This window comes from Caretta caretta, chromosome 1, assembly GCF_965140235.1.
Source record: "Caretta caretta isolate rCarCar2 chromosome 1, rCarCar1.hap1, whole genome shotgun sequence".
NCBI lineage: Eukaryota > Metazoa > Chordata > Testudines > Cheloniidae > Caretta > Caretta caretta.
This window is the reverse complement of record NC_134206.1, coordinates 329,200,193-329,223,068: the sequence shown is the minus strand read 5'-3', so window position 1 is coordinate 329,223,068 and position 22,876 is coordinate 329,200,193. Positions and strand designations below refer to the sequence as shown.

General features: G+C 42.0%; 1 protein-coding gene across 2 annotated transcripts in view; it reads right to left on the bottom strand.

Annotated features, from left to right (window-relative positions):
• Positions 1–22,876, bottom strand: part of RELN (reelin) — a 468,214-nt gene that overhangs the window by 326,309 nt on the left and 119,029 nt on the right. For both annotated transcript variants that reach the window (XM_048836399.2, XM_048836401.2), the window contains exon 3: positions 11,070–11,205. In XM_048836399.2, coding sequence (XP_048692356.2) covers positions 11,070–11,205 — 136 coding nt within the window. The remainder of the gene's footprint in view (positions 1–11,069; positions 11,206–22,876) is intronic.

Here is a 22,876-nt window from a genome sequence, read left to right as displayed (position 1 = left end):
TTCAATGGGACTACCTATGGAGTAAAGTATAAAGAGAGTAAAGAATGAGTCAAGAGAGCATGAATAAAGGTATCAGAATCTAGCCCTATGTGACTTGCAGTATAAGTCTGTGTATTCACATGATCCTATACATAATATGAATATCAAACTACATACAATTATAAAGAGAACCGGGCTGAGAAAAGAAGAGAAGAAACTTAATCTTGCATTGACCTCAATGAGAGTTGAGTGTGCTCAGTCCCTTTTAGGATTGAGCTCTAACAGAGCACAGAGAGACCAAGGGTGAAATCCTGGTGCTGCTAAAGCCCATGGGAATTTTGCCATGGACTTTAATAGGGACAGGATGTCACTATAAGAGCCTGGGTTCTCCTCTCACTGATTTTACAATAGTGTAACTCCAGTGACTTCAATCAAGTTACTTCTGATTAACATGAGTTTAAGTAAGAGGTGGATCTGTCCTAACATTCAGAAATGACCTTGGTATTCCCATTCCCCAGACCTTGGCATTTAAGCATATCAGTGATGAAGGCACTCCTCACATACCTGCCTGGCTGGGATTAAGGGATGATGGTTATTGTAAGAGATGGAGAAGATTAAGAGCTACAAAGAGATACAATATTGGTCCTAAATTGAAAGGATGACCTTTTGGTGAAGCTAGGCAGTGTAAATGAGAGACCATGCTCCCATGAATAGAAAGTGTAGGATTAATAGAATGATCAAAATTCACATAATTATGAGTTGAAACTCAATCTTAAACTGGAGATTATTTAATTTTATATTCCACTCCTGAAGTCTTTTAAACTGGCATAGTTCTCTACTTCTAAATAAATACATTACAATATTTTAAATCATGTCATTAATCTAAGTGTGGATGCTACTAACTTGAATTCATTGTGTTTTTCGTTCTCCTACACATACATGTCCGGTGAACTCCACCCCAGTTCAGTAGTGTTTAAAAGTTACTATAGGACAGCTGTTAGGTGGCCTGTGAGAGATTGGTTTGGTGGTTTCTGTCAAGTTCTCAGGGCAGAAGTATAAACATTACAAAAAATCCACTGACATAGCTGGCACTAATTAGCAGCCTTGTTATCAGTCTCAGCAGAGGTCAAGGACTGAATGGCTATAGAGGCTGAATTGAGACAGACATACTGGCAACAGCATGGAAAAGCTTGCATTTTACTGCTGTCTGTGGTGTTCCTGTTCTGTTGGTAAACAGTCTCCTGGGTACTCACTCTGGCACCTTTCAAACGTATTAAATTTGCACTAATTTTTAAACTAGATTAGCAGTTAAAGGTGGTGGCATGTGTTGTTTAAAAGTTAATTTTGTCCAGATGTCTGTTAAGGAACAGCTACATCCTACCAAGCAGAACAATGATGAAGAGCAACGAGATCAGCCTGTAGTTGCCCTTGTACATTGACATATGATGCTGGTACTTTGCCTGAAGCCCACACTTTTAAGAACAGTTGATGCAGCCAGTTGTTCACTGGTTCCAAGACACCTTTGAGTAGCTGAGGTGGAATACTATCAGGTTCAGCAGCATGTCCATTTCATAACTTCTAGACGGCCTTGCATATTCCTCAAGTGACAGAGGGTCAGTCTTGTCCCTGGGTCTCCAGCCATGTGGTTCACGTAGTCTGGACTGTTGTCAGCAGGTGTGTAGTTCAGTGAGCTTTCATAATGTGTTTCCGATCAGTCCAGGACCTCATCTACCAATGAGCAAAGAGAGCTGTCTGGTTTTCTGAGGGGATGTTAGAAGGCTGTTTATGGCTACCAGGCAGGTATGTGATGGCTCAGGCAGGATGCAGATTGTTGTACTTTAAGCTTTGTCATCCAGGTAGTTGATGTAGATCTCATGGTCACGTTTTGCCATGGCCTGGAATATGGCTTTCAGCTGTTTATGTTCTTGGACAACTCCCTGTTTGTGTGCTTCTGCCTTTTTCGCTAATATAGCAAGCACTCTTCAGAAGGCCAAGGTTTCTTGAGAGACCACCTGAAGCCGATTGTTTCAGCAGTGGCGTGGTGTGTAATCTTCACACCGGTATTGGTGTGAGAGTGTGTGTTCGATCACAGCTTTCGCCACCTTTCTGAACAGCCTCACTTGAGCAGCAGAGTTGCATTCTTGCCCTGGCACTATTCTGCTGAGCTATCGACTGGATATTAGGATTTGCTGCTTCACACCTTGGAATCAAGGTCGGTCAAGAAGTGTTCACCAACCAAGACTATGCCAGTGATACTACCTTGCTTGCAGAGAAGTCAGAGAATTTCAGCCACATCCTCCAAGGTCTTTAAGACATTGCCCGCACTATGGAATTGAATATCTCATGGCAGACGATCAAGCTCCAGAACCTCAGACTTGGGCTACCAGAACGCAAGCACAGCTCAAGTGGTTGCAGCAAACTGGACTTTCTTTGAGAAATAGATCTTACCACCCCTCACATGAGGTCCATGTCTCATTTATGGATGCAAAAATGTCTTCATGCTGAGACAAAGTTCAGGCTCTATCAAACCTGTATACTTTCTCTATCACTATACTGGTCAAAAACCAGGACCCTTTTACAAGCAGACTTGGAGTGGTTAGAGACATTCCATACGTGCAGTCAATACCAAATCCTGAGCATACAGCGGTTTGACTTTGAGAGAAATGTAATAATCTTGCAGAGATCTGGCCTTCCTTCAATTGCTCATTATATTCGAATGATTCAGATTGCTTACATTTTCCTAGGACAGGTGCCTTCCCTAGTGTATACATTAACTGTTTATACAAACAATTAAAGGTAGGGTTTCCAGTAGTGATCACTGATGGCCTAACTGTGCTCCCATTAAAGTTAATGGGAAAACTCCCATTGGTTTCAGTGGGAACAGTTTTATGCCAGCACTGAGGGCTTTTGAAAATCCACCCTAAATTTGTTTAAATGTAAATCTGCAGTTATAGTAACTTTTACCTTTTCATAGACTTGTCCTCCACCTCTCCTTGAAAGTGAAAATTATACAAAATACTGATTTAGGAATATAGGAATTCAATGCAAAATGCTAGCAAAAACATGTTTTGGAAAGTCACCACTCCTATAAATGACCTGAAAATCCCAGACTTGGGTAGGACCAACAATTATTTCATGAGCAATACTTTAAAAGAAGAGAAACAAACATCTGAGAAAGAAAGGAAATAAAATAGGGGTAGAAAGAAGAAAAAACGTCTTCTTATCCTGCTCTGGATTTCTTTGTATAATGACCTCCTCCTCCCAGCTAAGTACAGACACGAGCATGGACTAGAGCTGGATTAACAGTTTCTATACTGTTAATTCATCCTCTATAGCTGGGAGGAGGAACCATTATACAAAGGGAACCTTCAAAACTATGATAATACAAATAATAAATATTATGAAGAAGTTGCGATGACGTAACAGTAAATTTCCTTCGAGTCACTATGCACAGCTGCTGTGCAATGCTATGTGCTGTAGGAAACATCTCTGGTTGAATCATGAAAATAAAGAGGCATGTATATATTCTGAATAGGCCACCATCATTAATCTTAACTACTTTCTGATTCCAATTTACCATTTGAGATTTTAAAAAATAGGATAGGGACATATATCTTCACTGTCATTGCAGTTTGTGATATATTAAAATCCAATCTATGCTCACTGTGCCCTAAGAATAGAAAGAATGCCGCATTGTTAGTAGAGGATAGTATTAATGACTAAAATTTAAAAAGCAGCCTATCAGTAGTCATTACATTCCCCACCTGCACTTATGTTCCCAAACAACCAACCCACCCACTTTTTTAAATATAAGAACAATTTAAGATTTCAGTCACAGTATGTGGAACTTTGATACGCGCAGCTTGTCAGTGGTGATGGAAAGGAAAAAAATCCTCATCTAAAACACAGACAGCACAATTAATTTTGACTAGCATAACAGATGCCACTATTTTGAGTGACAAGAGACATGCATGTAGAAAGCCTTAGAAACCTCAAACTGTTTGAATTGTTCACCTATTAATTATGGCACAATCTGGCTTTAATATTTTTTATGAATGAGTCAGGCCTGAAATATGTCTATTTCCAACCCTACTGTAGGTGTGTTTCCCTTCAGAGTCCTAATTTACCAAAACTTTAGGCTGGATGAATGGAAATTGCTTTTTCTAAATTTTTTTAAAGTGACATACAAAAATTATATTACATTGCTAGAATACGAGGATATGTTATGCTTTGCAACTTTGACAGCACTTAATATGACACAATATAACCTAATAATGATTCAGGCTTTTCAAACAAAATTACTGGAGAGAATCAGTTGGAGAATTAATATCCTTTTTTTTTTCTTTTACGTGTAGTAAGCAAGCTGGATTACCCAAAAGAAAAAAATATAAAGTTATTGGCTAAGATTTTCTGATATTTCAGTATGATAGGTTTATTCTGTTTTATGTCAAGATTTGGAATCTGGACAATATCAAAACAGAGCTGTCAGTTACTAAATACCTAGGATTAAGAATGGACACCAAGTGAGTGGAAATATGAAAGTGATATAAACAGTCACTGGATAACTAATTATCAGTTGATCATTTACATCCACAATATGATCGATGGCTAGAAGAACTCAGTTCCTACTCAAATGCCAGGCTTTCAAAACCCTGGATGAACCTACAAATTCAACCCCACCCCATTTTTGTTTCACTGGAAAATGTTCGCTGGAGAAAGATGACAGGATATTGGTTTTTGGGTAGACAAAAAAACAGAACAACAAAACGCAAGAAATGTTTAGGTCTGGAAGATGGGAACGGTGTGGTAATGAACCCTAAAAAGATGGTAGAGGTAAGGAAAAGGTATTTCCAAAGGCTGTTAAATAAGAAGAGAGAGTTGTGAGTGCAACCATCACCGACAATTACGGAGAAGCCTCAAATGGTATTGATCTCTGTATAGGAGGTAGAAAAAGCACTTAATAAGATGAAGAATGGTAAAGCAGTTGATGAAGATGAGATAACTGGGCACTTAGAAATACTGGAATAAAGTGTCTTCACAGAGGAGTACGCATTTCCTGGCATCCTCACGATACCAGATGATTGGAGAACAGGACTGATTGTCCCTCTTTGAAAGGTTAAGGGTTGTGCAAAGAATCATAGCACCTATGAAGGCATCATCCTGCTAAATCAGCCTCTTAAAGTTCTTGAGAGAGTTTTGGAGGTAAGGATTAAGGTGCAAGGTGGAGGAAAATATATGAAAGGACACATGGCTTTAAGAAGGGAAGGGTACTATACAAGCAATATTTGCAGTGAGATAGAAGTTTGAAAGAATGATAAATGGAGAGCATAACACTCAGTCACCCAGGGGTGAACACTTTGCACAAAGTGATCACTCTATATGTGACCTATCAGTCCCCATCCTGAAAGGAAACTGCACACTTTCAAAAGATGAGCCTGGAAGCTTAAATTCATTACTTTGCTAGACACTAAAAATCATGGCCTAAAAAGAGACACTGGATTTATGGCTTATTACAACAATCTATAACCCACTAACCCCCTCTTTTTGTGCTTTGACTGCAGAGTTATTAACAGGCCATTCTACCTTGAACGGTCCCCTTACAATATGTGCTAACTATTTATGCTAAACAATCTGTTCCACCTTGCATTTTGCTGTGATGTTGGGAGTATCTCTCCAGGATCTGAAGAAGAGCTCTGTGTGGTGCAAAAGCCTGTCTCTCACCAACAGAAGTTGGTCCAATAAAAAATATTACCTCACCCACCTTGTCTCGCTAATATCCATGGGCCGACATGGCTACAACTACACCGCACATAACTGCTCTTGAGAAAGCAGGACTTCGTTCTACATGAGCTGGTGTCTGGAGTACTGAAATGGATGGGAGGGAGACTGTAAGAAATGGAGATGATGGAGGAGCCATATTGAGGGTCAAGAGCGAAGGTGGTAACAATACATGGAATTTTGGAGAGTTTTGAGGTGACTGAGATTGAGACAAGGCAGTATGCTGAGTCCACTTCTCTTCATCCTACCTATGGAGTTAATTAGTAAGATAACTGAGCCTGTGGAGACAGAGAAAACTGATGTGTGTTGATGATCTGCTTGTGACAGAATGCATCCTTGTATCTGCACTATACATACTATTGTACTCATCTTTGTAGAATGTATGCCTTGTGAGGTATCATTTGAAAACTCATAACTTGCTGGTCAATCTTATCATGGTGAAATATACATAGCAACATTGCATGTGAAGTTATAAACTTCCCCCACACGATGTAGCTTCCCTGACACAGGGAAGAAAGGTAAGCAGCAGGATACGGACCCTGGACTTCAGGAAACCAGACTTCGACTCCCTCAGGGAACGGATGGGTAGGATCCCCTGGGGGACTAACATGAAGGGGAAAGGAGTCCAGGAGAGCTGGCTGTATTTCAAGGAATCCCTGTTGAGGTTACAGGGACAAACCATCCCGATAAGTCGAAAGAATAGTAAATATGGCAGGCGACCAGCTTGGCTTAACGGTGAAATCCTAGTGGATCTTAAACATAAAAAAGAAGCTTACAAGAAGTGGAAGGTTGGACATATGACCAGGGAAGAGTATAAAAATATTGCTCGGGCATGTAGGAATGAAATCAGGAGGGCCAAATCGCACCTGGAGCTGCAGCTAGCAAGAGATGTCAAGAGTAACAAGAAGGGTTTCTTCAGGTATGTTGAACAACAACAAGAAGAAAGCCAGGGAAAGTGTGGGCCCCTTACTGAATGAGGGAGGCAACCTAGTGACAGAGGATGTGGAAAAAGCTAATGTGCTCAATGCTTTTTTTGCCTCTGTCTTCACTAACAAGGACAGCTCCCAGACTGCTGCTCTGGGCATCACAACATGGGGAGTAGATGGCCAGCCCTCTGTGAAGAAAGAGGTGGTTAGGGACTATTTAGAAAAGCTGGACATGTACAAGTCCATGGGGCCGGACGAGTTGCATCCGAGAGTGCTAAAGGAATTGGCAGCTGTGATTGCAGAGCCATTGGCCATTATCTTTGAAAACTCATGGCAAACGGGGGAAGTCCCGGATGACTGGAAAAAGGCTAATGTAGTGCCAATCTTTAAAAAAGGGAAGAAGGAGGATCCTGGGAACTACAGGCCAGTCAGCCTCACCTCAGTCCCCGGAAAAATCATGGAGCAGGTCCTCAAAGAATCAATCCTGAAGCACTTACATGAGAGGAAAGTGATCAGGAACAGCCAGCATGGATTCACCAAGGGAAGGTCATGCCTGACGAATCTAATCGCCTTCTATGATGAGATTACTGGTTCTGTGGATGAAGGGAAAGCAGTGGATGTATTGTTTCTTGACTTTAGCAAAGCTTTTGACACGGTCTCCCACAGTATTCTTGTCAGCAAGTTAAAGAAGTATGGGCTGGATGAATGCACTATAAGGTGGGTAGAAAGCTGGCTAGATTGTTGGGCTCAACGGGTAGTGATCAATAGCTCCATGTCTAGTTGGCAGCCGGTGTCAAGTGGAGTGCCCCAGGGGTCGGTCCTGGGGCCGGTTTTGTTCAATATCTTCATAAATGATCTGGAGGATGGTGTGGATTGCACTCTCAGCAAATTTGCGGATGATACGAAACTGGGAGGAGTGGTAGATACGCTGGAGGGCAGGGATAGGATACAGAGGGACCTAGACAAATTGGAGGATTGGGCCAAAAGAAATCTGATGAGGTTCAATAAGGATAAGTGCAGAGTCCTGCACTTAGGACGGAAGAACCCAATGCACAGCTACAGACTAGGGACCGAATGGCTAGGCAGCAGTTCTGCGGAAAAGGACCTAGGGGTGACAGTGGACGAGAAGCTGGATATGAGTCAGCAGTGTGCCCTTGTTGCCAAGAAGGCCAATGGCATTTTGGGATGTATAAGTAGGGGCATAGCGAGCAGATCAAGGGACGTGATCGTCCCCCTCTATTCGACATTGGTGAGGCCTCATCTGGAGTACTGTGTCCAGTTTTGGGCCCCACACTACAAGAAGGATGTGGATAAATTGGAGAGAGTCCAGCGAAGGGCAACAAAAATGATTAGGGGTCTGGAACACGTGACTTATGAGGAGAGGCTGAGGGAACTGGGATTGTTTAGTCTGCAGAAAAGAAGAATGAGGGGGGATTTGATAGCTGCTTTCAACTACCTGAGAGGTGGTTCCAGAGAGGATGGTTCTAGACTATTCTCAGTGGTAGAAGAGGACAGGACAAGGAGTAATGGTCTCAAGTTGCAGTGGGGGAGGTTTAGGTTGGATATTAGGAAAAACTTTTTCACTAGGAGGGTGGTGAAACACTGGAATGCGTTACCTAGGGAGGTGGTAGAATCTCCTTCCTTAGAAGTTTTTAAGGTCAGGCTTGACAAAGCCCTGGCTGGGATGATTTAATTGGGGATGGGTCCTGCTTTGAGCAGGGGGTTGGACTAGATGACCTCCTGAGGTCCCTTCCAACCCTGATATTCTATGATTCTATGATTCTATGATGTTAAAAATGTATGTTCAAAACTCATGTAGCACCAAACTGGTCAAACAGGCCTGTCCTTAACAAAGGAGTATGTGTTTGCATTAATTTGTATTTAAGCAGTAAACAGACTCATCAAGCCTAAAGGGGAAGGGAGGACAGGAAACCTGCATCTGAGCAGACACTGGTGAAAAAATCCAGCAGGGAACGTTCTTCCACACAGATTTTGCATCTCCTGGTCTCCCAGCTCAGCAGCCCCATGTGCCCCACTGTGGCTGTCTTAACCTGGGTCTGTGGACAAGCTACTGTGATGAACGTCAACTCCTGGGAGAATTCTGCACTTGCACAGAAATTTTTTTTCTCCACAGAAAATACATTGGTTTCAGAGTAACAGCCGCGTTAGTCTGTATTCGCAAAAAGAAAAGGAGTACTTGTGGCACCTTAGAGACTAACCAATTTATTTGAGCATAAGCTTTCGTGAGCTACAGCTCACTTCATCAGATGCATACTGTGGAAAGTATAGAAGATCTTTTTATACACACAAAGCATGAAAAAATGGGTGTTTACCACTACAAAAGGTTCCCCCCCCCACAAACCCACTCTCCTGTTGGTAATAGCTTATCTAAAGTGATCACTCTCCTTACAATGTGTATGATAATCAAGGTGGGCCATTTCCAGCACAAATCCAGGTTTCCCGCCCCCTCCCCCCCCCCGCCACAAACCCACTCTCCTGTTGGTAATAGCTTATCTAAAGTGATCACTCTCCTTACAATGTGTATGATAATCAAGGTGGGCCATTTCCAGCACAAATCCAGGGTTTAACAAGAACGTCTGGGGGGGGGGGGGGGCGCAGGGGGAGGTAAGGAAAAAACAAGGGGAAATAGGTTACCTTGCCAACTGTGCCCACATATCTATTCAGGGGACACCATCACAGGGCCTAATAACATCAGCCACACTATCAGAGGCTCGTTCACCTGCACATCCAACAATGTGATATATGCCATCATGTGCCAGCAATGCCCCTCTGCCATGTACATTGGTCAAACTGGACAGTCTCTACGTAAAAGAATAAATGGACACAAATCAGATGTCAAGAATTATAACATTCATAAACCAGTCGGAGAACACTTCAATCTCTCTGGTCACGCGATTACAGACATGAAATTTGCGATATTACAACAAAAAAACTTCAAACCAGACTCCAGCGAGAGACTGCTGAATTGGAATTCATTTGCAAATTGGAAACAATTAACTTAGGCTTGAATAGAGACTGGGAGTGGCTAAGTCATTATGCAAGGTAACCTATTTCCCCTTGTTTTTTCCTTACCGCCCCCCCTCAGACGTTCGTGTTAAACCCTGGATTTGTGCTGGAAATGGCCCACCTTGATTATCATACACATTGTAAGGAGAGTGATCACTTTAGATAAGCTATTACCAGCAGGAGAGTGGGGTGGGGGGAGAGAAAACCTTTTGTAGTGGTAAACACCCATTTTTTCATGCTTTGTGTGTATAAAAAGATCTTCTATACTTTCCACAGTATGCATCCGATGAAGTGAGCTGTAGCTCACGAAAGCTCATGCTCAAATAAATTGGTTAGTCGCTAAGGTGCCACAAGTCCTCCTTTCCTTTTTGAGAAAATACATTCTGCCCCAGAAATGCTGCAGTTCCACCTTTTGCCAACCAGAGGCTGCTGTGGTGCCAGAACAGCTGGCAGCATTCATGCTGCAGGCTGTTCTGATGCCATAGCAGTTTCTGGTGGGCAAAAGGCAGAATTGCAGCACTTCTTGGGCAGAATGTATTTTCTGTGGGGAAAAAATGAATTCTGCCTGTGCGCAGTGACACAGAATTCTCCCAGGAGTAATATACTGAGAAAAATGGCAGGCAAGTAGAGGATAGACAGAGTGTGCATGGAAAAAATTAGAGAAAGATGGACTTGGGACTCTCAGTGATAGATAGGCTGGAGAGTGCACATTTGAGGTGGGCTGCATATGTGATATTAATTGGAAAAGAATGACAAGCAAAGAAAGCTTGGGGAGAAGATAACAACAAGAAAAGATGTGGAAGACTGAGGATATGATGGAAAGACTCTGTCAAGAGAAGTTAGAAGAAAAAAGGACTGGAACCCCAAGACCTACAAAGCCGCTATGAACTGGAAGGAATGGTGAAGATTAGTGGGTACCTCCAAACATGTGTAAATGGGAAAAGGCATCAAGAAGTGAAGTGAGAAAATTTTTACCTTAATTCTTTCAGGCCTTGAAGTATAAGGGCCTGATTCTGCCAGGTGCTGGTCAACTCCAAGATGCTGAGTGCTCTTAATTCCTGTTGAATTCAACACTTTTCAGGACTGAGCCCATAATCCTTATATTTGCAAGTTTATAGTGCAGACAGTTTGGACAGTTTAATTATTTGCAAACAACAGTCACATTGACTAAACATACTGTTAGTCTGATTAAAAAGAAAGAAAATGGCAGCATAGTATATTTGTGTACAAAAATGTTCATGGTAGATTTATGTCATTATACTTCAAAATATTTATACTGAACTAGTATTTATTATATTTATTTAGCCATTCAACGATAAAAGAACCTTATTGTTTTTGATAATTGTTCCACAAACTTACATGAAATTCACACAGCCTGTTCCTGCAGGTGGAGCAATCCAAACGAAACTGAGATTTGTCGTTGGTAGATGACTCACATGAGATGCAACCACACTGCACATAAACTGATTTCCAAACTGACGATCAGACATAATTCCTAAGAGAAAGACAGAAAGGTATGATAAAAAGCAGTATATTTCAATGACTCATTGCAATGTTTTAATAATGTTATGTAATGTATCTACATCTACAACATTTTGCTTTCGTGAATCGATGTTGCTCCATTATCTTCACAGATTTGAACAAATTAAGGATCTGGCCCATAATCTTTAAAAGAATGCAAAAAACTCTACCAACAAATTTAACACTGTTTATAAGAGTTCTATCACTTTAAAGTCATTTGCATTTTGTTGCAACAACTTTTTATGTATTTTTGAATGTGGGTGTCTTACATAAACAACTCTTTGGAATTCACTGTAGTTCATCATTAGATAAAAGAATTGTATCACTAAAACAAAGCAACAACAGTAGCGGGCAGCAACCTTTTTTCGACTCAGATCCCTTTTGTTGTTGCTTACAAATTAGTGCACAGTTCCATTATTTTTAACACCTTTGAGCTTGCTCTCTGAAGTAACTGGAATTGCTCCCTGAAACTAAAGGCATTCTTACTCAACTGAATTACTACATCTTTAATCTTTTATACATGGTACATTAAACAGTAAATGTTTAAACTGTCCTTTATAATGTAGTTATCAAAAGCAAATACCTTGTTTCTCATTACTTGCTTCAAATATTGACCCTTCAACTCAGAAAACAGTCACATTGACTAAGCATATTGTGAGTCTGATTAAAAAGGAAAGCAAATGGCAGCAGTACATTCATGTATAAAAATGTTCATGTTAGATGTTATGTGATTATACTTCAAAATGTTCATACTGAGCTAGTATTTATTCTCAGTTCTATTTATTTCAGTTCTGATAAGAATAGATACCACTGGCTCTAGGCTTCTTTGACAAATGTTTTGAAGTACAATTCTTATGAAATGCAACTCTAGCAATTATGCTTAACCTCTTACTTGCCTAACCAACAATGACCAAGCATAGAAAATAAACAAAAATCCCCCTTGCCATTCTCCTGAGAATTCTAGATCTTCCTCAAAAGCGAACAGATGACCTTTGCAACATACCCTACTGATTCCAGCTATGTGGGACCAGAGATGGAGTGATTTTTAAAATGGGAGACCTTCGTGAAGAATACTCAGCAGCATCCTCTCTATTAAACCAAGTATCAGATGCATAGCTGTGTTAGTCTGTATCCACAGAAACAACAAGGAGTCCGGTGGCTCCTTAAAGACTAACAGATTTATTTGGGCATAAGCTTTCGTGGGTAAAAAACCCACTTCTTCAGATCCATGCATCGGAAGAAATGGATTTTTACCCACGAAAGCTTATGCCCAAATAAATCTGTTAGTCTTTCAGGAGCCACCGGACTCCTCGTTGTTTTTATTATACCAAGGGAGCTCCAACTTGACTATCCTCAGAGATTGCAACTGTTGTTTAGAGAGAAAAGTGGTCTCTCAAGTAAATCATTTAGGGCTTTGTAGATCAAAACCAACACCTTAAAATCCACTCAGGAGGCAACAGGCAGCTAGTGCTTATCATGGACAATGACTCAGGGCGAGATACACAGCTTAATAAGTGGGCTGACAAATTCTGCACCAGCTACAAATTCCAGATAAATTCAAGGAATAAACCTGTGAACAGTAATCTAGAGGTGACACTAAGGCATGGATGATCATAGTTAAGTGTATATCTGTAACAAATAACCACAACCTTCTACCCAGAAACAGATGGTGGTGGGGGGAGAGGGTGGAGGGGAGAGAGAGGGAAATACCTTTTAGGCCATTATTGCAACATCTAAAAGCAGCAGGGAATTGACCAGGCTCCCAGATTGTGAATTTGAGTATTAAATACTCGACACACACACCCTCAAACACAGAGGCACAGATTATCCTTGACATATCATAGATTTGCAGATACTAAGACCAGAAGGCATCATTATAATCATCCAGCCTACCCATAAGTGGCACAGAATTTCACCCAAAAAGAAAAGGAGTACTTGTGGCACCTTAGAGACTAACCAATTTATTTGAGCATGAGCTTTCGTGAGCTACAGCTCACTTCATCAGATGTTTACCGTGGAAACTGCAGCAGACTTTATATACACACAGAAATCATGAAACAATACCTCCTCCCACCCCACTGTCCTGCTGGTAATAGCTTATCTAAAGTGATCAACAGGTGGGCCATTTCCAGCACAAATCCAGGTTTTCTCACCCTCCACCCCCCCACACAAATTCACTCTCCTGCTGGTGCTAGCCCATCCAAAGTGACAACTCTTTACATAATCAAGTCGGGCTATTTCCTGCATAGATCAAGGTTTTCTCACATCCCCCCCACCCCCATACACACACAAACTCACTCTCCTGCTGGTAATAGCTCATCTAAACTGACCACTCTCCAGGTTTAAATCCAAGTTAAACCAGAACATCTGGGGGGGGGGGGGGGGTAGGAAAAAACAAGAGGAAACAGGCTACCTTGCATAATGACTTAGCCACTCCCAGTCTCTATTTAAGCCTAAATTAATAGTATCCAATTTGCAAATGAATTCCAATTCAGCAGTTTCTCGCTGGAGTCTGGATTTGAAGTTTTTTTGTTTAAGAAAGCAACTACAGCATTTGCTCAAGAAACTTCCTGAAAAAGCACAAGATCAAATCCGCACAGACACACCCCTGGAACCCCGACCTGGGATATTCTATCTACTACCCAAGATCCATAAACCTGGAAATCCTGGGCGCCCCATCATCTCAGGCATTGGCACCCTGACAGCAGGATTGTCTGGCTATGTAGACTCCCTCCTCAGGCCCTACGCTACCAGCACTCCCAGCTACCTTCGAGACACCACTGACTTCCTGAGGAAACTTCAATCCATCGGTGATCTTCCTGATAACACCATCCTGGCTACTATGGATGTAGAAGCCCTCTACACCAACATTCCACACAAAGATGGACTACAAGCCGTCAAGAACACTATCCCCGATAATGTCACGGCTAACCTGGTGGCTGAACTTTGTGACTTTGTCCTTACCCATAACTATTTCACATTTGGGGACAATGTATACCTTCAGATCAGCGGCACTGCTATGGGTACCCGCATGGCCCCACAGTATGCCAACATTTTTATGGCTGATTTAGAACAACGCTTCCTCAGCTCTCATCCCCTAAAGCCCCTACTCTACTTGCGCTATATTGATGACATCTTCATCATCTGGACCCATGGAAAAGAAGCCCTTGAGGAATTCCACCATGATTTCAACAATTTCCATCCCACCACCAACCTCAGCCTGGTCCAGTCCACACAAGAGATCCACTTCCTGGACACTACAGTGCTAATAAACAATGGCCACATAAACACCACCCTATACCGGAAACCTACTGACCGCTATTCCTACCTGCATGCCTCCAGCTTTCACCCTGACCACACCACACGATCCATCGTCTACAGCCAAGCTCTGCGATACAACCGCATTTGCTCCAACCCCTCAGACAGAGACAAACACCTACAAGATCTCTGTCAAGCTTTCTTACAACTACAATACCCACCTGCAGAAGTAAAGAAACAGATTGATAGAGCCAGAAGAGTTCCCAGAAGTTACCTACTGCAGGACAGGCCTAACAAAGAAAATAACAGAACGCCACTAGCCGTCACCTTCAGCCCCCAACTAAAACTCCTCCAACGCATTATTAAGGATCTACAACCTATCCTAAAGGATGACCCAACACTCTCACAAGTCTTGGGAGACAGGCCAGTCCTTGCCTACAGACAGCCCCGCAACCTGAAGCAAATACTCACCAACAACCACATACCACACAACAGAACCACTAACCCAGGAACTTATCCTTGCAACAAAGCCCGTTGCCAATTGTGCCCACATATCTATTCAGGGGACACCATCACAGGGCCTAATAACATCAGCCACACTATCAGAGGCTCGTTCACCTGCACATCCACCAATGTGATATATGCCATCATGTGCCAGCAATGCCCCTCTGCCATGTACATTGGTCAAACTGGACAGTCTCTACGTAAAAGAATAAATGGACACAAATCAGATGTCAAGAATTATAACATTCATAAACCAGTCGGAGAACACTTCAATCTCTCTGGTCACGCAATCACAGACATGAAGGTCGCTATCTTAAAACAAAAAAACTTCAAATCCAGACTCCAGCGAGAAACTGCTGAATTGGAATTCATTTGCAAATTGGATACTATTAATTTAGGCTTAAATAGAGACTGGGAGTGGCTAAGTCATTATGCAAGGTAGCCTGTTTCCTCTTGTTTTTTCCTACCCCCCCCCCCGATGTTCTGGTTTAACTTGGATTTAAACCTGGAGAGTGGTCAGTTTAGATGAGCTATTACCAGCAGGAGAGTGAGTTTGTGTGTGTATGGGGGTGGGGGGGATGTGAGAAAACCTTGATCTATGCAGGAAATAGCCCGACTTGATTATGTAAAGAGTTGTCACTTTGGATGGGCTAGCACCAGCAGGAGAGTGAATTTGTGTGGGGGGGTGGAGGGTGAGAAAACCTGGATTTGTGCTGGAAATGGCCCACCTGTTGATCACTTTAGATAAGCTATTACCAGCAGGACAGTGGGGTGGGAGGAGGTATTGTTTCATGATTTCTGTGTGTATATAAAGTCTGCTGCAGTTTCCACGGTAAACATCTGATGAAGTGAGCTGTAGCTCACGAAAGCTCATGCTCAAATAAATTGGTTAGTCTCTAAGGTGCCACAAGTACTCCTTTTCTTTTTGCGAATACAGACTAACACGGCTGTTCCTCTGAAGAATTTCACCCAGTAAATCCTAATCAGCCCTATAACTTCTGGTTGAACTAGAGCATATTTTTTAGAAAGAGACATCCAATATTGACAGCAAATGATGGAAAATCCACATACATAAATTGTTCTATTGGTTAATTGTCCTCACTGTTGAAAATGTGTGCCTTATTTCCAACCTGAACGTCTATAGCTTCAGCCTCCAGCCACTGGATTTCGTTGTGCCTTTGTCTGCTAGGTTAAAGAGCCCTCTAACCAGAGCTGGATGACATTTTTGAACCAAAACTTTTTTGGCAAAAAATGAAGATTTAATGACATCAGAACATTTTTACAAAATCATGTCAGTGTCACTGAATTATTTCAGTTTAAAAAACCCCCTACAAACTGCCCTTCAAATAAAAATTCTAACAAAACCAAAAATGTTTCATTTAGACATTTTCAAAACAAAACATTTTTGTCTATTTGAAAAGGCTTTTTTTATTTTGAAATTTTGTTTACATTTCATTCTTTTTAAATCTAAAAAAAATAAACATTTAAATGTAAGTGAAACTTTTCATTTTGGAATGAAGAAAATATTTAAAATTGTTTATTACTTTTCAATTCACTGAAAATTTTGAGAAATCTGGTTTTGGGTTGACTCGAAAAGATTTTTATTTTTATTTTTTAGAACTGCCAGCAGACCAAAAAATCTCTTGTTCAACCAGCTTTACCCTCAACTATCAGAAATCTTCTCCCCACGTAGGTACTTTGTATACCATCAGGTCACCTGTTACAGAAACTAAATAAAGGAGCTTCTTTAGTCTTTCACTGAACAAAAGATTTTCCAGACCTCAAATTATTACTGTAGCTCTTTTCTAAGCCCTTTCCAATTTGTCAACATCCTTTTAGAGTGTTGACACCAGAACTGGACATGGTATTCCAATATGGATCTTACTAATGCTGTATACAGTGATAATAGCACCTCCCTATCTCCATCCCTGCTCATACACACAAGGACCATATTAGTTTTTAGCCACCACATGGCGCTGGCAGCTCACATCCAGTTGGTTTACCCACAATGACCCCTAAGTCTCTTTCAGAGTCATTGCTTTCCAAAATACAGTCTGCCATCCTGTAAGTGTGACATACCGGTAATTTCTTTGTTCCTAGAAGTAAGATCTTGCATTTGGCTATATTAAAGTGCATCTTGTTCAAGTGAGCTCAGCTTACCAAATGACCAAGATTGTACTGTAGGAGTGACCTACAGTACAATGTCTTTAAAATGTCTTTATCATTATTTATCACTCCACCAATTGTTGTGTTATGTGCAAATTTTACCGGCAACATTTTTCTTCCAGATCATTGCCAAATACATTTAACAGATCTCTGAGATCCCACTAGAAAAATCTCCATAGGATGAATTCCCATTTACAATTATTTTTGAGATCTAACTTGGGTTTAATTCACTTCCAATCATCTTCATTAAATGAAATGGGGCTTGCTGCAGAATTCTAGCACTTTTGTGCATGCACACACACACACACACACACACAACATGCACACTTTGACCCCTGAGCAATTTTCTCAGTTTTTTTTGAAAGTGCTAATTACACTTTTTGATAGAAAGGCTTTATGGTTTTATCCATTTTTGGAGGAGTCTTGTGCTTTCCCCCCCTCACTTAACCTCCCCCCATCCTTTCCTGTCTACATTAAATCTCTCTCACCATACTGACCTTGATAAAAGCATCTTTTAAAACAAAGGTTTCTTTGAAATCTTTATCTTTGTTATCTTTGGACTTCTTCCCCAGTAATTTAAAGTTGGAGAGGTGCCAATTACATCCTCTCAGTTTCCTAGCCCTCCTTATCCTCCGAGGCTATGTCTACACTACAGGTACTACAGTGGTACACCTGCAGTGCTGCAGACCAATGGAAGGGCTTTTTCTGTCGCTGTAGTAAATCCACCCCCCAAGTGGTGGTAGCTAGGTTGATGGAAGAAGTCTTCTGTCAACCTTGCAGTGTCTATACCGAGGCTTAGGATGGCTTAAGTAAGTCACTCAGGGGTGTGAATTTTGGGGCATTGATCTCACGAATTGGGAAGAGTTGGCTGGCCATAGACTGCAATGGCCTCACATCATACATGAAGCCTCAGTCCATTTTAAAGGGAATTGCCTTGCTGTAAAGGCTGAGAAACAGCAGAGGAGGAAGGAATCCATACAGCATCCCAGCCAGCATTGTGCTTTCTCCAAGCAACCACCTGTCATATATGTAGAAAAACCTATAGAGCATGGATTGGGCTCCTCAACCATCTTAAATCTCATCAGTGACCTTTCCCCCTCTGGCAGACATCATCCTTCTATCAAGGGATAGCCAACGATGAATTTTTCACAACCCTGAGCGATGTAGCTAAGTCAACCAAAGTTTTAGATTTAGACCCTACCTTAGTGGACAGTCTTAGAGCCTAGATGTTAAACTGTGAGAGACATTTTCCCTGACTACATAGCCACTTCAAAGAAAGTCTGGTTGGCAGTTTTGAACTTGTCTCTTGTTCTTTCTAACAATTACGCTACTGATGAGATATCCAGGCTGTTACAGCTTTCTGCATATGCTTGCTCTTATACATTTGTGGTTACATTTCATTAAAAGCACCTGGCCCTTGTGTGGAGTTTTTCCTTTCTTCTCCATATATGTATTTAATATGTGAATCTGAAATCGACCGCCAGGGTAATTCAATTTTTAATTAAAACAAGATCTGTGCCACAAAAGAAGTATTCTTTTCCATTGGCATTAGGCTTAACTCAATTCCAGCTTCAGCCCCTGGACTCAGTTTGAATCCGTACTGGCAGAGTGCTACGAGCGCACTGAGAGGGCCACATCCCCTCGGGGTGGCTGCATTGTGCACATACCACTACTTGCCTCCAGCCCGGGGGTGGGAGTCCGTGCCTCTGACCCATTCCCACACCCTTTGAGTCAACTCCTGTTCTCATGAAGTCCCTGTTAAAAATCCCCACTAACTTCAGTGGTGCAGGATTGGGTCCTTAGAGTTGGTGTTCGGGAGGTGGTAGCACACATGCACAGAGATCCCGCACAGTTGGAAGTGGAACAGCTCTCCCCTGGCTGACTGGCAGTAAGCTGTAGACCGCTGGTTCTCAATCTTTTGTATTGGTGACCCCTTTCACACAGCAAACCTATGAGTGTGACTCCCCTTAGAAATTAAAAACATTTTTTTATATTTAACACTATTATACACGCTGGAGGCAAAGCTGGGTTTGGGCATGGAGGCTGACAGCTCCTGACCCCCCCTATATAACAAACTTGCAACTCCCGAGGGGGGGGGTCACAAAACCCAGTTTGAGAACCCCCTGCTATAGACTTTAAATGGCTCAATTAAAAGAGTAATAGCACTCAGAGTAGAGACGGACAGAAACCCCACTCCCTTTGAAAGCCAAACAGAAAGTGGGAGAAGATGAAGATCTACCACCGCACATCCTTCAACGAGTTGGGGAGGAGTAGCAGTTTGGGGAACCTGCTCCTGTACCATCTTTTCTTCTGTAGCCGCTTCCTGAGGGTTACTGACATACCTGAGCTTTGGGCACTTGACCGTCAGAAAAAGCATATAATACACCAAGCACACACAACATCCTCAGAGTTTATTTTTATGCTTTTTAAAAGGAACCACTTTGCAGTGACTTGGAAAAATTCTTAACAATGAAAAAGCAACTCATTCAATTTTTCCACAGAAAATTTTTATTCATTCTTTAGCGTTTCTACTACTTTCTATAAATCTCCAATTCTATTTACTTACAGTATCTGTACTCCCTGGGATTAACTCCATTAGGGAGGTCGGCATCCTCAGAACATTAAAAAAAAAACCCAGTATGTTGCAAATTTAGCAAAATATAAACCCCCTTCCTCAAATGTCTTACTGTAGCTTAACAACAAATCACTGTGGTGAAAATAATGAACATGGGGTGGAAAGGATTAGAAAAAATATTTTAAAAATTCATGAAAATAAAGGCACAGTGAATATTTCCCACTTGCCTCCAATGTTCTTGTGTTCCTCTGCTATGAAAAGCAACAGCATTTCACCTCCTGATGGGAAACCCTCTTCCCAAACAGAATGCTGGCTCAGTGAGTGAAAATAAACAAGCACAAATATAAAGGAGGCTTCCACTGCAAACAATAAATTAGAAATAAAAATAACTAATTATACAACAGTTCTCAAAAAACAGTGAATGGCTGTCTCATAAATATAAAGGGAAGGGTAAACCCCTTTAAAATCCCTCCTGGCCAGAGGAAAAATTCTCTCACCTGTAAAGGGTTAAGAAGCTAAAGGTAACCTCGCTGGCATCTGACCAAAATGACCAATGAGGAGACAAGATACTTTCAAAAGCTGGGAGGAGGAGGTCTGTGTCTGTCTGTATGATGCTTTGGCTGGGGACAGAACAGGAATGGAGTCTTAGAATTTAGTAAGTAATCTAGCTAGGTATGTGTTAGATTATGATTTCTTTAAATGGCTGAGAAAATAGCTGTGCTGAATAGAATGAATATTCCTGTCTGTGTGTCTTTTTTGTAACTTAAGGTTTTGCCTAGAGGGATTCTCTATGTTTTGAATCTAATTACCCTGTAAGGTATCTACCATCCTGATTTTACAGAGGTGATTCCTTTACTTCTATTAAAAGTCTTCTTGTAAGAAAACTGAATGCTTTTTCACTGTTCTAAGATCCAAGGGTTTGGGTCTGTGGTTACCTATGCAAATTGATGAGGATTTTTACCAAACCTTCCCCAGGAAGTGGGGTGCAAGGGTTGGGAGGATTTTGGGGGGAAAGACCTGTCCAAACTATGTTTCCCAGTAAACCCAGATAAAGTTTGGTGGTGGCAGTGGCAATCCAAGAGTAAAATATTTTTGTACCTTGTGGAAGTTTTAACCTAAGCTGGTAAAAGTAAGCTTAGGAGGTTTTCATGCAGGTCCCCACATCTGTACCCAAGAGTTCAGAGTGGGGAAGGAACCTTGACAGGCTGTATGCATCCCACAAACAGCTTCTGACACAGAACAGTCCTTATTTTAAGGCTGTGGGGTTCCTGGTCCCAGGACAGTCAGTCTGAAGGGACCGCCTGGAACTGCAGACCTTTGTAAGCCAGTCCCAGGACTTCCAGGCTCCAGCATCATGACAAAGAGAGGCTACTATGGATGTAGAAGCCCTCTACACCAACATTCCACACAAAGATGGACTACAAGCCGTCAAGAACACTATCCCCGATAATGTCACGGCTAACCTGGTGGCTGAACTTTGTGACTTTGTCCTTACCCATAACTATTTCACATTTGGGGACAATGTATACCTTCAGATCAGCGGCACTGCTATGGGTACCCGCATGGCCCCACAGTATGCCAACATTTTTATGGCTGATTTAGAACAACGCTTCCTCAGCTCTCGTCCCCTAAAGCCCCTACTCTACTTGCGCTATATTGATGACATCTTCATCATCTGGACCCATGGAAAAGAAGCCCTTGAGGAATTCCACCATGATTTCAACAATTTCCATCCCACCACCAACCTCAGCCTGGTCCAGTCCACACAAGAGATCCACTTCCTGGACACTACAGTGCTAATAAACAATGGCCACATAAACACCACCCTATACCGGAAACCTACTGACCGCTATTCCTACCTGCATGCCTCCAGCTTTCACCCTGACCACACCACACGATCCATCGTCTACAGCCAAGCTCTGCGATACAACCGCATTTGCTCCAACCCCTCAGACAGAGACAAACACCTACAAGATCTCTGTCAAGCTTTCTTACAACTACAATACCCACCTGCAGAAGTAAAGAAACAGATTGATAGAGCCAGAAGAGTTCCCAGAAGTTACCTACTACAGGACAGGCCTAACAAAGAAAATAACAGAACGCCACTAGCCGTCACCTTCAGCCCCCAACTAAAACCCCTCCAACGCATTATTAAGGATCTACAACCTATCCTAAAGGATGACCCAACACTCTCACAAGTCTTGGGAGACAGGCCAGTCCTTGCCTACAGACAGCCCCGCAACCTGAAGCAAATACTCACCAACAACCACATACCACACAACAGAACCACTAACCCAGGAACTTATCCTTGCAACAAAGCCCGTTGCCAATTGTGCCCACATATCTATTCAGGGGACACCATCACAGGGCCTAATAACATCAGCCACACTATCAGAGGCTCGTTCACCTGCACATCCACCAATGTGATATATGCCATCATGTGCCAGCAATGCCCCTCTGCCATGTACATTGGTCAAACTGGACAGTCTCTACGTAAAAGAATAAATGGACACAAATCAGATGTCAAGAATTATAACATTCATAAACCAGTCGGAGAACACTTCAATCTCTCTGGTCACGCAATCACAGACATGAAGGTCGCTATCTTAAAACAAAAAAACTTCAAATCCAGACTCCAGCGAGAAACTGCTGAATTGGAATTCATTTGCAAATTGGATACTATTAATTTAGGCTTAAATAGAGACTGGGAGTGGCTAAGTCATTATGCAAGGTAGCCTGTTTCCTCTTGTTTTTTCCTACCCCCCCCCCCCAGATGTTCTGGTTTAACTTGGATTTAAACCTGGAGAATGGTCAGTTTAGATGAGCTATTACCAGCAGGAGAGTGAGTTTGTGTGTGTATGGGGGTGGGGGGGATGTGAGAAAACCTGGATCTATGCAGGAAATAGCCCGACTTGATTATGTAAAGAGTTGTCACTTTGGATGGGCTAGCACCAGCAGGAGAGTGAATTTGTGTGGGGGGGTGGAGGGTGAGAAAACCTGGATTTGTGCTGGAAATGGCCCACCTGTTGATCACTTTAGATAAGCTATTACCAGCAGGACAGTGGGGTGGGAGGAGGTATTGTTTCATGATTTCTGTGTGTATATAAAGTCTGCTGCAGTTTCCACGGTAAACATCTGATGA